This window comes from Patagioenas fasciata, chromosome 1 (genome assembly GCF_037038585.1).
Source record: "Patagioenas fasciata isolate bPatFas1 chromosome 1, bPatFas1.hap1, whole genome shotgun sequence".
Lineage (NCBI taxonomy): Eukaryota > Metazoa > Chordata > Aves > Columbiformes > Columbidae > Patagioenas > Patagioenas fasciata.
In genome coordinates, this window is record NC_092520.1 from 24,907,631 (window position 1) to 24,920,827 (window position 13,197).

Sequence of the window (13,197 nt, forward strand, 5' to 3'; positions counted from 1 at the left end):
CCCACAAGGATCAAGTCCAACTCCTGTCCCTGCACATGACAACCCCACAGTTCACACCATGTGTCTGAGGGTGCTGTCCAGTCTCCTCTTGAACACTGTCAGGCTTAGGGCTGTGACACCTCCCTGGGGAGCCTGTTCCAGTGCTCCACCACCCTCTGGGGGAAGAACCTTTTCCTAATGTCCAACCTAAACCTCCCCTGGCACATCTTCCTGCCATTCCCTCAGGTTCTGTGACTGGTCACCAGAGAGGAGAGATCAGCACCTGCCTCTCCTCCTCCCCTGTAAGACCGCCATGAGGTCTCCCCTCAATCTCCTCCAGGCTGAACAAACCAAGTGACTTCAGCCGTTCTTCATATGGCTTCCACTCCAAACTCTTCACCAACTTTATAGCCCTCTTCTGGACACTCTCCAGTAGCTTTATATCCTTTTTATCCTGTGTTGCCCAGAAATGCACCCAGGTGAGACCGCACCAGTGCAGAGCAGAGTGGGACAATCACCTCCCTGCCTGGCTGGTTATGCTGTGCTGGATGCACCCAGGACACAGTTGGCCCTCTTGACTGCCAGGGCACACTGTGACAAACATCCTTTTTGTCTCCCAAAACTTGCTCCTCTGTGCTACTTGGTCAGTGATACATGGAAGGCACATTTGTGCAGGCAGAGCTGAAAACTGCTGCCAGCCAGGAGTCCTTCCAAGCACAGGCAGGAACATCTGGGGAAATGGAGCCCAGGGAAGAGCAGAACTGGCTCCCACTCCAAATTTGCAATGGGCAAGAGAGCCCAAGAGCATCAGCGCACAAGTAGTGTCTTGGAGGTGCAAGAGCAGCAGACGAGAACCTCGCCAAGATGGCCCAGAGGAGCTATGACAAGGGCCTATGCTCAATGCTACAGAGGACAAGAAGCAAACCCTGAGGGTCTCTCTTGGGGCCCACCCTGAGAGTCTAGAAAGCTTCTTCCCCTCAGATATGGGGCGTGAGGGCCACCTTCGTGGAACAGAAGCATCAGGCCCCTAGCCAAAATGGCCCAGAGGAGCCCTGGCAAGACTTGATAATCTTAAGGGTCTCTTCCAGCCAAAATCATTCTGTGATTCTATGACATGTGCTGCTAGCCTGTTCATGGTCAGGTCATCCTCTTTGAGATAAGTTCTTAAGTTGTTTTGTGGTTTTGACCATCTTTTTCCTTGCACTTCAGTAGCCTTCATCCTTGATGTCTTTCTTGAAAGCAATGGCAGCTCTCTCAGCCTTTGTCTTGCCCCTGCTAGTCATCTCCTTCTATACGCCCTCCATGCTCCTAGTCAACTGCTTAGTCGTTGCCTTCATCCCAGATGGGATTGTTCTTTCTTGAACCTGAGAAATGAGACAGGTCCCTAGCAGTACAGTTGAGTTCTCACCAGGGCTTTTGCACAAAGCTTGCCTTTCCTATGGAGATACCTTGCATGACACACAAGAATGTTTTTACCTATATCATATCTGTGACTCATAGTCACCCTGGGATCTACTCATGCTCCCAGGAATATTTGCCTACTCCAGTGTTTCCAAGCTGGAGAGAGACTCATGACACTCACCTGACATTGTGTTACTTGTAGGTCTTCACGCATGGTTTATTGATGTAGGGGCTGTCCCTTCAGTCAGAGCTTCAGCTGGAAAAGGAGTGTGGGGGCCATAGAAACATATGTTGGGATACAGCCTTTTTTCTGGTTCATGGATGCCGTGACATCCAGAATATGATGTGAATGAATGAACCTTTTGGAGAAGGCAGGAAGCCTACTTATTGTGAACGATGTTTTTCTGTGATCTAAATTCAGAAGACCTGTCCATGAACTTCACTGTTTCATACATTGGATGGCATCAGAGCATGAAGGGTGGAGCCTGAGAGACGCGTTAATGAGGCTTTCACCCATCAGTAGCCTGCTGGAGTCCAGCTCCACACAGTCGCAACCAGCAGATCCTGCTCTCCACCAGCTCATCTAAATCCTGACCATTTATTTTTTAAAATGGAAGAAATAATTGATTTTAATCATTCTTTTCCAAACACCTTACGGATGTTTGACTCTTTTTTGTATTACCCATAATTTACTCACTTCTGGATATAATTTAAACATTTATAGCATCATTCTTAGAATTTTGTATGATGAATGTTAAATGTTTATGTCAAATGGCAAACTAATGAGAAAAGGATTGTTCTTGTACAGAATCAGTAAGCAGTCTTGGTTTGAAAAGACTCTCCACGGGATAAAAATTGCTTGTATGACATTTATAAATGTCCTTTTGAGTGAGTGAGTCTCCACAGACGACAGATGCTTTTGAGCATTAACATGACATTGCTGTCAGATATGCTGTCTACAACATGTGTGATATTTCAAAAGGTGCATTTGGTCTGTTTCTGATTCAGAATATTTTACATGATGTACAGTTGGATGTGCTGGTTTTAAAATGTGACAGTTTCAGTATTGGAAGTATGATTGATCTCTGATAGTGTTCAGGCTGATGTGTGCTATAAAGTCTACCACAGCAAGTGTAAAAGTAATGAATACCATACTTTGGTTAGCATAACTGTAAACATCACATTTTCAATGCAAAATGAAGTTATAGTAAGTTAAAAGAATATATTGCTAGATAAGTAAAATTTCCCTGACTGGCTTTCATAAAAATGTAAAATATTTTGTCTCTATGTATTGTAGGAAAGAAAAAAGAATGAACATTTAGAACCATGGTGCTGTATTTGAAACAGCATTTTCATTACCATGCAAAGGAATATGTCAATCAATAAGGTGCATAAACGCTTTGATCGGGTGCTTATTTTAACTAAGTTACTTACGTTTCAATGTCAATGATTGTTTTGCAGTACCAGTTGTAAAGCAGACTTGGGAAAGAGAAGCTGCCCTTTTTGAATACTACAGTGACTATGCAGACACCGCCATTCCTACTATAGATTTAGGCATACCTAATACGGACAGAGGTGAGCTACTGACTGTTGTCAGTTTTGTACAAATAACTGTTTACAGATGGATGTTTTAGAGTTGATACATATATTTAATGTTTAGCATATAATTTAGAAATTCTTTATTTCTATAGCACATTTGTGCTGCCTAAAGTAAAAAAAAAATGCTTTTGCCACACAGGAAATGGATGGAGAATACAGTTGACCCGTGTATGTAGAAAGTTCTTTGTAGTAGAAACCCAAATGCTATGAGTATGAAAGCATGGTACACTGAAACACTCCAAGAGACAAAACTTGGTGTAGTAACTCTTGAGTTATTGACCATCTTGAGTAATATCATCAATAGTAGCAGGAGTCATTGATTTATGTCAGAAGACCTCAGACAGTGCTAGCTGGTTACTGAGCATAAACTATTCGTCATATGGTTTTTGAAGTATTATAGTACATGTTGGTGCCTAGTATGTCTTGATGTAACACAAAAACTAAATGTTAAGATTAGAAGACCTTTTTATGATGAATAATGTGGTTTTAAAGTAATATCCTTTTTGTTTGAATAGAAAAAAGGGTATGGACATGATGGCTTCCGTGAGTTCATTAACTTTAGTGTTTTTTCTTTCATTTGATCTATCATTCTTAGGCTTTTAGTCTCTGCTAGAGGTTATTGCCATCTGGATTAGAGGTGTCCAAGCCTCTTAGCTCTATCTGGCTCACTAGGTCAGTTGTTCAGATGTCTGGATTATTTCCAGCTGCCCTTTTTTTTTGTCCTCCAGAGGGTCTGTGAGATGCAGAAAGAAAACAGGCAGGGATTTCGGTTTGCCTGGGTGCAGTGGGATATGTGCAACCAGTGAGTGTTTCCAGGAGGCAGCAGAGCTGCTGAGCACATGGAGATGACACGTAGATGATGTGCTCAGTGGTTCTGGTCACACCAGGGGAAGGGACCTTCCACGCTCAGCCTGTGAGCGTTGCTGTGGGGAGCAGTGGGACCTGGGGGCTACTGGTGTTCTAAACTAAGCAAATTGTGCTGAGTTTGCTCTAATACTCATTCTGAACAAGGATATTTTACTTCTCAACTCCTAGTACAGGGTGTTTTACCTCTCGGCTTCATTATAGTCTTGTGATAAACGTTAAGGCCCTTCCTTGGACAAAGTTATCAGGAACGGAGTTGCTGGTGTTCAGTACAGTAGATTAATGTAGACTTAAATATTTATATATATGTGTGTGTATATATATATATATATTTATATATATAAAAGTAATGGACCTGCCTGGTACATTATGAAATACTATGAAAATATCTTGATGTATTTTATAGAACATTTTTCTATCATATTCTCCTTATTACAAAATTTCCTTTTATTTAAATGTATATATTCTTTTATTTTTCTTCCTTTAGGTCACTGTGGGAAAACTTTTGCCATTTTGGAAAGGTTTTTGAATCATAGCTCTCCCAGAACCCCTTGGTTAGTCATAGTGGATGATGACACATTGATAAGGTATACATTGTAATACTTCAGGAATTACCACTGTTCATATTGATAGCAGTTTTAGCAATATTCATCTCTTCTATGTTTAAGGCATACATCTGTTTTATTAGTTAAGTAGCTTTGTATTCCTTTAAGGAAAAAAATTGTCACTTTCCATCAGTGTTCCTTGATTGATACTAAAAACAATGTGTTCTTCTAACTTGGTAGAAGCTATACATATTGGTGTTATTGTGTAATCATATCATCTGAATATGACCAAAATGATTCTATGATTACACATTGTGATTCTTCACTGTAGGTGTGTCTGAGCTGATTTGGTTTAGTTATTTCCTAATACACTTTCTAAAATGTATTCTTCACATAAATGTGCCTGAAGCAAGGTGCCCCCGGGTAGGGTCAGTTGTCAGAGCCACTCAGAAGTGTTCAGGGACTTACTTTTGTCAAAGAATTAGATCCCATGAACATGAAAACTGGCACTGCAGTATGAGTGAAATAAGGCCCAGTGATCAACCAGCAGGATCATGAACATGAGAGTAAATGTTTTAAGACAATACTTTACAATAAATCGTGTGACAGAAAAATAATTTGGAAGAAGCTATAATTGTAGAATTGTAATATTTGTGTAACCATATCTACCTTTTTGTTTTCAGTTCCTGGGGTGAGAAGATCGTTTGCAAAGATCTTACCATTGTTTGGAAAAAAAATAATTTTATGTTTTCTACGCAGTGAGACTTAGTTTTCCTGAGAAACTTTGCCTGCTTCTCCAGAAAAATATTTTAAGCTAATCAGTTAATCTTTTGGCCAAATTCAGTAGTCATATATCATAGTAAATAACTGATCATAAATATCTGTTTAGAGTTTCTATCTCTGTTTATGTAGAGCTGCTAAATTTCTGTTATCATTTTTGTGCTATTTGCTAGAATGCCATTTAGACTAGCAATGTCTGTTTTAAGATGAATGTCTACATGCTTATTTTTTTACTGGATTTTCATATTATAGTATCTTCAGACTCCGGAAATTACTCAGCTGCTATGACCCAAATGAACCGGTGTTTCTTGGAGAGCGTTACGGTTACGGCTTGGGAACAGGAGGATATAGTTATATCACTGGCGGAGGAGGGTAATTTGTTCAAACTCCTACTGAGATCTACAGCAGTCCCTGCTTTGAATGCAAACATTTTGAATTACAACACAAATCACTTTCAACAGAGGGAGTGATACTTCCTAGTATGATTAAAATGTAATGACGCTCAAAGACCCCAATGTCCTAATGAGTTAGAAGTTGTGCAGCCTGTTGGGAGCAGACTGTAAAGCAAAGCAGTTGGTGCTGAGGATGGTGGTCATTCTGGCTCTACTGGTCCTGTGCACTGCGTGTGTATTATCAGTTATCAGCACCACACGTTCTCCAGGTGCACATCATGCAGCCTTATTCCATCTAATAGAATTCATTCTGCATGTTCAGAGACTCTCTTACAGTGTGACTCAAAGTGTAGTAAGCACATTATCATGATTCTCCTTTTGTTTTTGAACTTCACATGATGATTTATGGAGAGGTAGATGAGCAAAGAGTTTGATATCGATGTCTTGGAAAATAGTTTCTCATAGAAAGAGATCATTGTTGATGAAACACAAGAGTTCCTATGATTGTATGTAAAATTTCATTTCAATTAATGAGTATATGGACTTTCAGGTTGGCTCATATTGCAGTAAGAACCATTTGAAGACTCTGATCTGTCCATCTTGTGTGTTTAAAGCAAGTAGTGTGGACATCTGAATGTCCTTACTGTCTTTCTCTGGCTGTAACAACTTACTAGATTCTTATTCATTCATGAGTAAGTAAAAATCAGTTGACTGGCTTTCTCATTTTTTTGCATAGTTGCATAAGATCTTACTTAAGTGGGGTTTATGCTTGAGTGAAGAAATAAACTTTTTACTGGTGATGCTATGTTTATGAGTTACCAGTCTTATACTTCTGTATGGTTTTTGTGTTTGTCTCTTAGTTTCTATTCTGCCACCTAGATGTGGAAGTTTGGGGTTATTTTCATTCTCGGGTGTGAGCAGATAGAGGCACACATCATCCATCTGGCTCCATACCCTAATTCTGAGAAGGTTTGCTCTAAGTGAAGAATTCTATATAACTAAAGGGATACAGTCCAGATAATCAACTAGCAAGTATTTTCCCCAAATGTATGCAATTTACGTCACACCTTCTGTGTAGAAACAGTGGCTGGTCACAAGTCCCAACTATTTTTTGTTGTAATTTTTTTTTTTTCCAAGGCTCTAGCTTATTTTTCCTTCTCTGTTTGATCTGAGTACTGAGATACAATTGAAGTTGCATCTACTTCAGGAAGTTGTGTACAACTTCCTATTGCACATGTATTCTTGCGATACATGCAGTTTTCAAAGTTGCAGTGATAGTGACAGAATATTTTACAACTTCAATACGGCAATATTCCGTGGTCAGTTTTTTTGCCTCAGCATTCAGTACCTGTAGAAGTTTTGCCATGTCCCAGTGTCAAAGGATTGTCACATAGTGAATGAACTCAAGAAGCCAGGTAGCGATTTCAGAGTGTGAATCTTATTAGTATAACTTGTAGTATCTAGAGTAGCCTGTATTCTGGTGAGACTGGGTGGCTTCAGAAAAGGCAACTATGGAACACTAGGCAAGAGTATATTCCCTCAGCTGTTGAATTTAAGATATCATCATGTTTCTGGTCTATTTAAGGCTTATTTAAGTGATAATGATCTAACAGCTCCAGGCTTTGGTTGGTATTTAGATGAGCAAGACAGTCAGAATGAACAGAAGGCCTTGCAATGGCTTCAAGGAACATTTTTTCCTTATGGAGGGAACTCGGTATAACAGGGGATTCAAGACATGACAGTTCAGGTTTAGAGTTCTTTTCATTTAATTGCTACAGGGTGACTAACGACAATACATTTGAGTAAGATAGGAGAGAATATCCCTTTAAAGTCCTGGGCAAAATAAAGAAGAATTGTCAGCTGTGGCAAAAATTGTGGCTAGCCAAGTAATTGTTGGAATAGCAACAATTGGCATAATTGGTACAATTATTTTTGATTATATGAAGTAATTATCTTTCGGAAAATGCCTCTTGCACTACTTGTGAGTGCTGACTTCTCCAATTCTGAAATTTCAGACATGTTGCACCAGAGGGCTACATTTTGTCCTGCAGTTTCATATTGTTTAGCAATATTTATTATTTACAGTCATTTGGCTTCTCTAGTAGTTATTGTCTTACACTTTTCATTTGCTTTTTCATTCAGGATGGTTTTCAGCAGAACAGCTGTTCAGAAACTACTTGCTAGTAAATGCCGGTGTTACAGCATGGATGCACCTGATGATATGGTCCTGGGGATGTGTTTCAGTGGCTTAGGAATCCCTATAACACATAGTCCACTCTTTCATCAGGTCAGAGAGTTATTTTTCCTGTTATTTAAAATATATTTTATTCTTTTAAGTATACACAGGACTCATAAATACTGCAAAACCCTATCAACATGTAATAACTATAGCCAGGAGACTGCTGCTGTACTTTATTTCTCTCCAGAACAAGTTTGATCAAGGAAGTAAGAATATTCTCAAAGCGTGGATTACTACAGTGCTTCAATAGTTTATAAGATATTTCAGTTATCCTGTAACTACATTTTATAAAAAATGCAGTCAGAGGTGGGAACTTTGAAAAACTAATAGAATTAGGAGCCACATACTTTGAATATTTGTGATATGTGTGCTAAGAAAAGAAAAAAACCCAGACCACGATACTATTTTATTCAGGTAATGGAACACTGACTGTAAAATTTTTTTGTAAACTTATCTTCTCTACATATCCAATTTTGCTATCGATTCAGTGTTTGTTATTCAGAAATATCCCATTAGTGAAGATGTAAAAATATTCCTGGAACTGTTGCTTTTGTGGGGGGTTCTAAAGAATGGTATAAATATGACAAATTGCCTTATGCTAGTACAAGGGAAAAAGAGGTTACAAAGCATAATTTCCTTGTGAGTATGTTCTACATTATGGGAGAAGTGAGTTGGAACAGATTTGAATCTTGTTTGTGTCTTCCAGAATATTGAACAATCCGAGTGTAAGTGTCACAGTGGAAAACACAATGCATTAAGTCCCAGAGAGATTTGCTGCCTTGTAAACCGAATAAAAACCTTCCTCCCGTGGTATTAAATAGAAGAAGCACTTACGATTTTTACCAAATAGTGCATTTTTTTTAAATCAGCATTTCAATCAGTGTGGTGTTCCATGTTTTTAAGGTGTTAATCTAGTTTAAAAACTGGGAAGACCTTGTGTATCTGGATAGGAACTAAGATTAATAGGCTATTTGAAAATTAGTAAATTGCCATGTAATTCAAAGCAGCTGTCAGTGCAGGGGGGGAAGTTTGCTATTTAAATTATCAGTTTTTCCTCTATTAAGATTTTCTTTCTGATTACATTTGCTATTTAGAGAAATGGGAAGGCTGAGAATGCACTATTCAATATTTAAATTTCTTGTCCATATAAAAATTATTGATCTGTTTACTTTCCTGTTTTGTTTATCATTGCTTATTCCTCTAATTGTAAGTATTAAAGAAAGCAAGTAATGCATCTTACAAAATTAACAGTTATTGAATACTTTGTGCTTGCACCAGTGTGTTTTTTTTAAAAAAAAAAAATAATAACTCACCTGATTGAATGAGAGTTGGAAAGAACAGAACTCATTTTACAGGTTTGTAGGAAGGGCCCTTACACAACAGAACAAAGCACTTCCTTGAAATCCTTAAAGGTTGTGCATGTGATACTGAAGCACTTTAAAAGTGAAATCTTAGAAGTTTGATTTTTTTCCACATAGAAAATTACACTTGAATTGTAATTCATCTTTACTGTTGCTTGTAACAAATTCTAATTTAACATATCTTGAGCAAAAGTTAACCTGGAGGGGAAAAGTACTGTAGAAAAATTGAGTGTGCTTATTCTGTGAATTCCATTATTATGCAACAAATAGTTTAAAAATGAGAAAACCAAAATTGGATTTTCTGTCAATCAGAAAATTATTTTTTAAAGACTCTACTGAAATACTGTAATGTACAATGGTCCCTGAAGTACATGAATCCAAAATTGTATTATCTATTATGAAACAAAAGCACAGATATCCTCATCCTTAGAGTGTCCATGATGTGACAGCGTTTGCTCACTCACACTGGTTTCCTGTTTGCTGCATACTGAGGTAGAGACATATTCTGTAACCTGTTCCAGAGGCTTTTGACATGAGGAGACTCTTTAAGAGAACAGGAACCTTCCCATGTTGAGTAGCAGCCAGGGTTATGGTCATAAAATACAAAATCTGGGCAATCGCAATGTATTCGGCTTTTGTAGAAAACCAAGTACAAATTCTAGCACAAAAAGAAGGCAAAAATGTCAGTAATGAACCCACAAAACATAAGGAAGAAGAAATTCAGGGAATTTATATCTTAAGGTCAACTACTTGTAAAGCAGTATGATTCTTAGTAAGCAATGTAATAAAAATTTTAGCTGTTAGAGCACATTTTATTCTTCTAGAATCATCAAAACAGCAAAATTTTGTCTGTAGCTCAATATAAAGCTGATTGATTTTCAGATGGTGAATATCTTTGGTCTCAGATATCTAAAAACTGTCTCTATCCAAAGTAAATTCTTCAGGTTTTTGAAATCTAAATATTCATTGAAGTTTTTTTTTAAAAAGTGTTGAGGGCGGTAGGCTCCCTCTTGATTTCTCCGGTGGAATTTTTAAAAATAAGCATTTGGTGGTTTAAGTATCAAAATTTTTAAAAAAACACCACCACATATTCAGATTTCTTAATATCAAATGTTGTTGCCCAGGGTTATGACTGTTTTGTATACGGAACTGCATGAAGAATGCAGCGTGTAGGGTTCATTAATAGCACTGTAAGTAGGTGAAGAGTGCAGTATTAAATCAGTTAGTAGCTTAAGCATCAAATCAGTGGTTCAGAATCCAAACCACTCAATTTTCTTCCCATGTTTTACATCTAGGAAAAAAAAAAGTGTGCCTTTCATACATTTCTCTTTACAGAAACTCTATTTACAATGGCAAAATCTAGTTATTTTACCAGGGACCACTGCAGGTGTGGCTTTTTTATATGATGATGCACTTACAGGCCATTGAACTGTCAGGAAATTAAACGTGCTTGGTGCATTAGGAAGTCAGCTGCATCGTATAGCTGTGGTGTTAATTCTGTCTCTTTTGATATAACCTGACAAAGAAGAGCAATGCAATTTTCCAGCACCACAATATTTCCCACCTTTGGTAGTGTTTCTCCATCATAAAACTTCGTGTATTTCAGCTGCTTCTGGCATTATTAGGATCTGACAATCACACTGGCAGCGCTGGCAACTCTGTTTTAGAGGAGGAGCGAGAGAATATTACTTAAAATCATTGTGTCATTATTGAACCAAAGCTTTATATTTGAAAAGATGCAATACAAACTACACTGTTTATCACTTGCTTTCATAAATGGTGACCATTTAATCCTGAGAAATAGAGCATATTGAATATCTGTGTACTTCTTAGCATGATGACTGCAGCATGAGTTGACGAGCTAAACTAACGCCTATCAGTTCATTTAGCAGAATGATGTAAAAACGCCCTTTGCTATCATCTCATGTATTTTGTCAGTACCACGTTGCTTTGTTATGATACAGAGGCCACTGAACAGCGATGCTTTCTTGTTCTAAAATTATTCCTCCTCACTCAGTACTTGTGGTTTTGGTTTATTCTTCCATTTTAGGCAAGACCAATGGACTACCCAAAAGGCTACCTTTCTCACCAAATCCCAGTATCATTTCACAAGCATTGGAATATTGATCCAGTGAAGGTGTATTTCACATGGCTGGCACCAAACACGGAAGAGTCACTTGGTGGAAAGAAAGTTGGATATAACAGAGAGGATTTATAAGCAGTTGAAGGATGTAAGTGTTGATTAATGTACTGCAGATGAGAGAGAGTCACTACTGTGATTTTTATGTTGTTCTCACGTTGTTCTTCTGTTCATGACATAGAAGACAATGTTTTGTTCCTGTTGGTTACATTCCTTCAGAGCAATGGAAGGCAACACCTAATTGACTTTTGGATTCTTTTTTTACACTTGGTTTCTTTTTAAGATGTTTGGGGATTTTTTTTCTGCCAATGAACTTGACACACATTTAAAATGTCTCATACAGCTTCATCTGTGTTCTGGTTTGGATTTTGAGTCAGACAGCATCAATTTAAATTTCCTTCCTTTGTTCTGCGAAAAGCTGAAGCTGTGTGTTTGGGAGCCTAATACTGAATGTGTGTTGAATGTCTGTTGACCATCGTCTCTCATTGACCTGCAGACAACAGTTCTCTAAACTGTTCTGGACCAGATTCTTGATAACTCAGAGAGGAGACATGATTTTGTTCCTGTGGCCAGGAGCTGGTTTCTGTGAAGGCTGTGTTCCTTTATACTCATTGCAATTAGAAATATTGTTGTTTGCTGGGACTGGTGGACAAGGCATGAACCACTGTTGTACCTTGTAAGTTTATTAGCATTTGTGAGGAATGTCATGTTAAAAATGAGAAAAAAGGTTAAGGACAGGGATTTCTTACATGGCCACGGGAGGTCACTGTGGCTCTTTTAGAAACCTAAGTCACTGTGTATCTATTTGGCAACTAGAAATGTGACTCTTAAGGATTTTTGCAGAACTAACACTTCAGTATTCCTGATGTGTGCATTTCAATAGTAGATGGATGCCAGCTTTAAAAAGTTTGTAGTATTCCTAATTTATATCATCAAGATAAGTAATTTTATGCATACAACATGTAAAGAGTGATTCATATTTAAAATGTTCTTGTTTTTTTTCTTTGAGTAATTCAGTTTTGTAAAAATGTTTGTACAAAAACTGGCTTTAGGATGTTCTAAACTAATTTTGATACTGTAGAACTGCTCCTTTTAAGATGACAGTATATGGCACTTGTATGCTGTTATTTAACTTCACTTGCTATATTGTAACCAAATACAGGGTCTTAAAGCCATATTGCTGGTGCAATTTGTGTTTTGTTTTCTTTTACTAAGTTAAAAATTGATTCCGTTCCAAAAGTGATGCAATACTTGCTCTTAAGTTGAAGTAGGGGAGCCGTTGATTCCTGTTTCAGTAGGAACTGAAGTTGTATAAACTTTTGTTGTTGAATGTAGCTTGTGGAATTTTAAGCATTTGAGTAGCAAGCACATATAATAGATTCAAATTATAACCAAATAAGAGCAATCCATGTTATGTCTTTTTTATTTTTTCTTCCCACTATCAGTGCCTTAAACAGTAGACATTGTACTGATACTAGGACTGTGGTCTCCAGTACCATGGGTAAATTGTTAATCATGTTTGCTGTTTAGAACTGTGAGAGCTGAAAGCTGAATAAAAGCATTCCGCTTTAACCTTTTGTGCCTTCTTCCTCTTTGCACACTGAGTACAGGATTGTTTAAGCATCCATGTCATGATTTTATCACCTGAATAGTATTCTATGGTCAGTTGTGCTAAAAGGCAGCTTAAACATTTTTTGTTTTGTCATATTCTGTCCCGACATGCTTCCCCAGGTTAGGTTAATTTTCAGGTGTCTAGTTTTGTGCAAACAAAAAATGTTTTTGTAGTAGACATCTCATATGATTGGAAATCTTGGTGCTGTCACAAAGTACGTCATTACCAAGTTCTCCAAATGTCTTGCAACATAGTCCAATCACTACCTACTTCAAACTAGTGATA

The 13,197-nt window shown here is 37.8% G+C and overlaps 1 protein-coding gene across 1 annotated transcript in view; it reads left to right on the top strand.

The window, feature by feature from the left end:
* B3GLCT (beta 3-glucosyltransferase) overlaps nt 1-12,872 on the top strand; it is a 63,336-nt gene extending 50,464 nt beyond the window's left edge. The window contains exons 11-15 of the mRNA XM_065830036.2: nt 2,842-2,955; nt 4,331-4,430; nt 5,421-5,540; nt 7,703-7,847; nt 11,211-12,872. Coding sequence (XP_065686108.2) covers nt 2,842-2,955; nt 4,331-4,430; nt 5,421-5,540; nt 7,703-7,847; nt 11,211-11,378 — 647 coding nt within the window. The 3' untranslated portion in view covers nt 11,379-12,872. The remainder of the gene's footprint in view (nt 1-2,841; nt 2,956-4,330; nt 4,431-5,420; nt 5,541-7,702; nt 7,848-11,210) is intronic.
* Nucleotides 12,873-13,197: the final 325 nt, after the last annotated feature.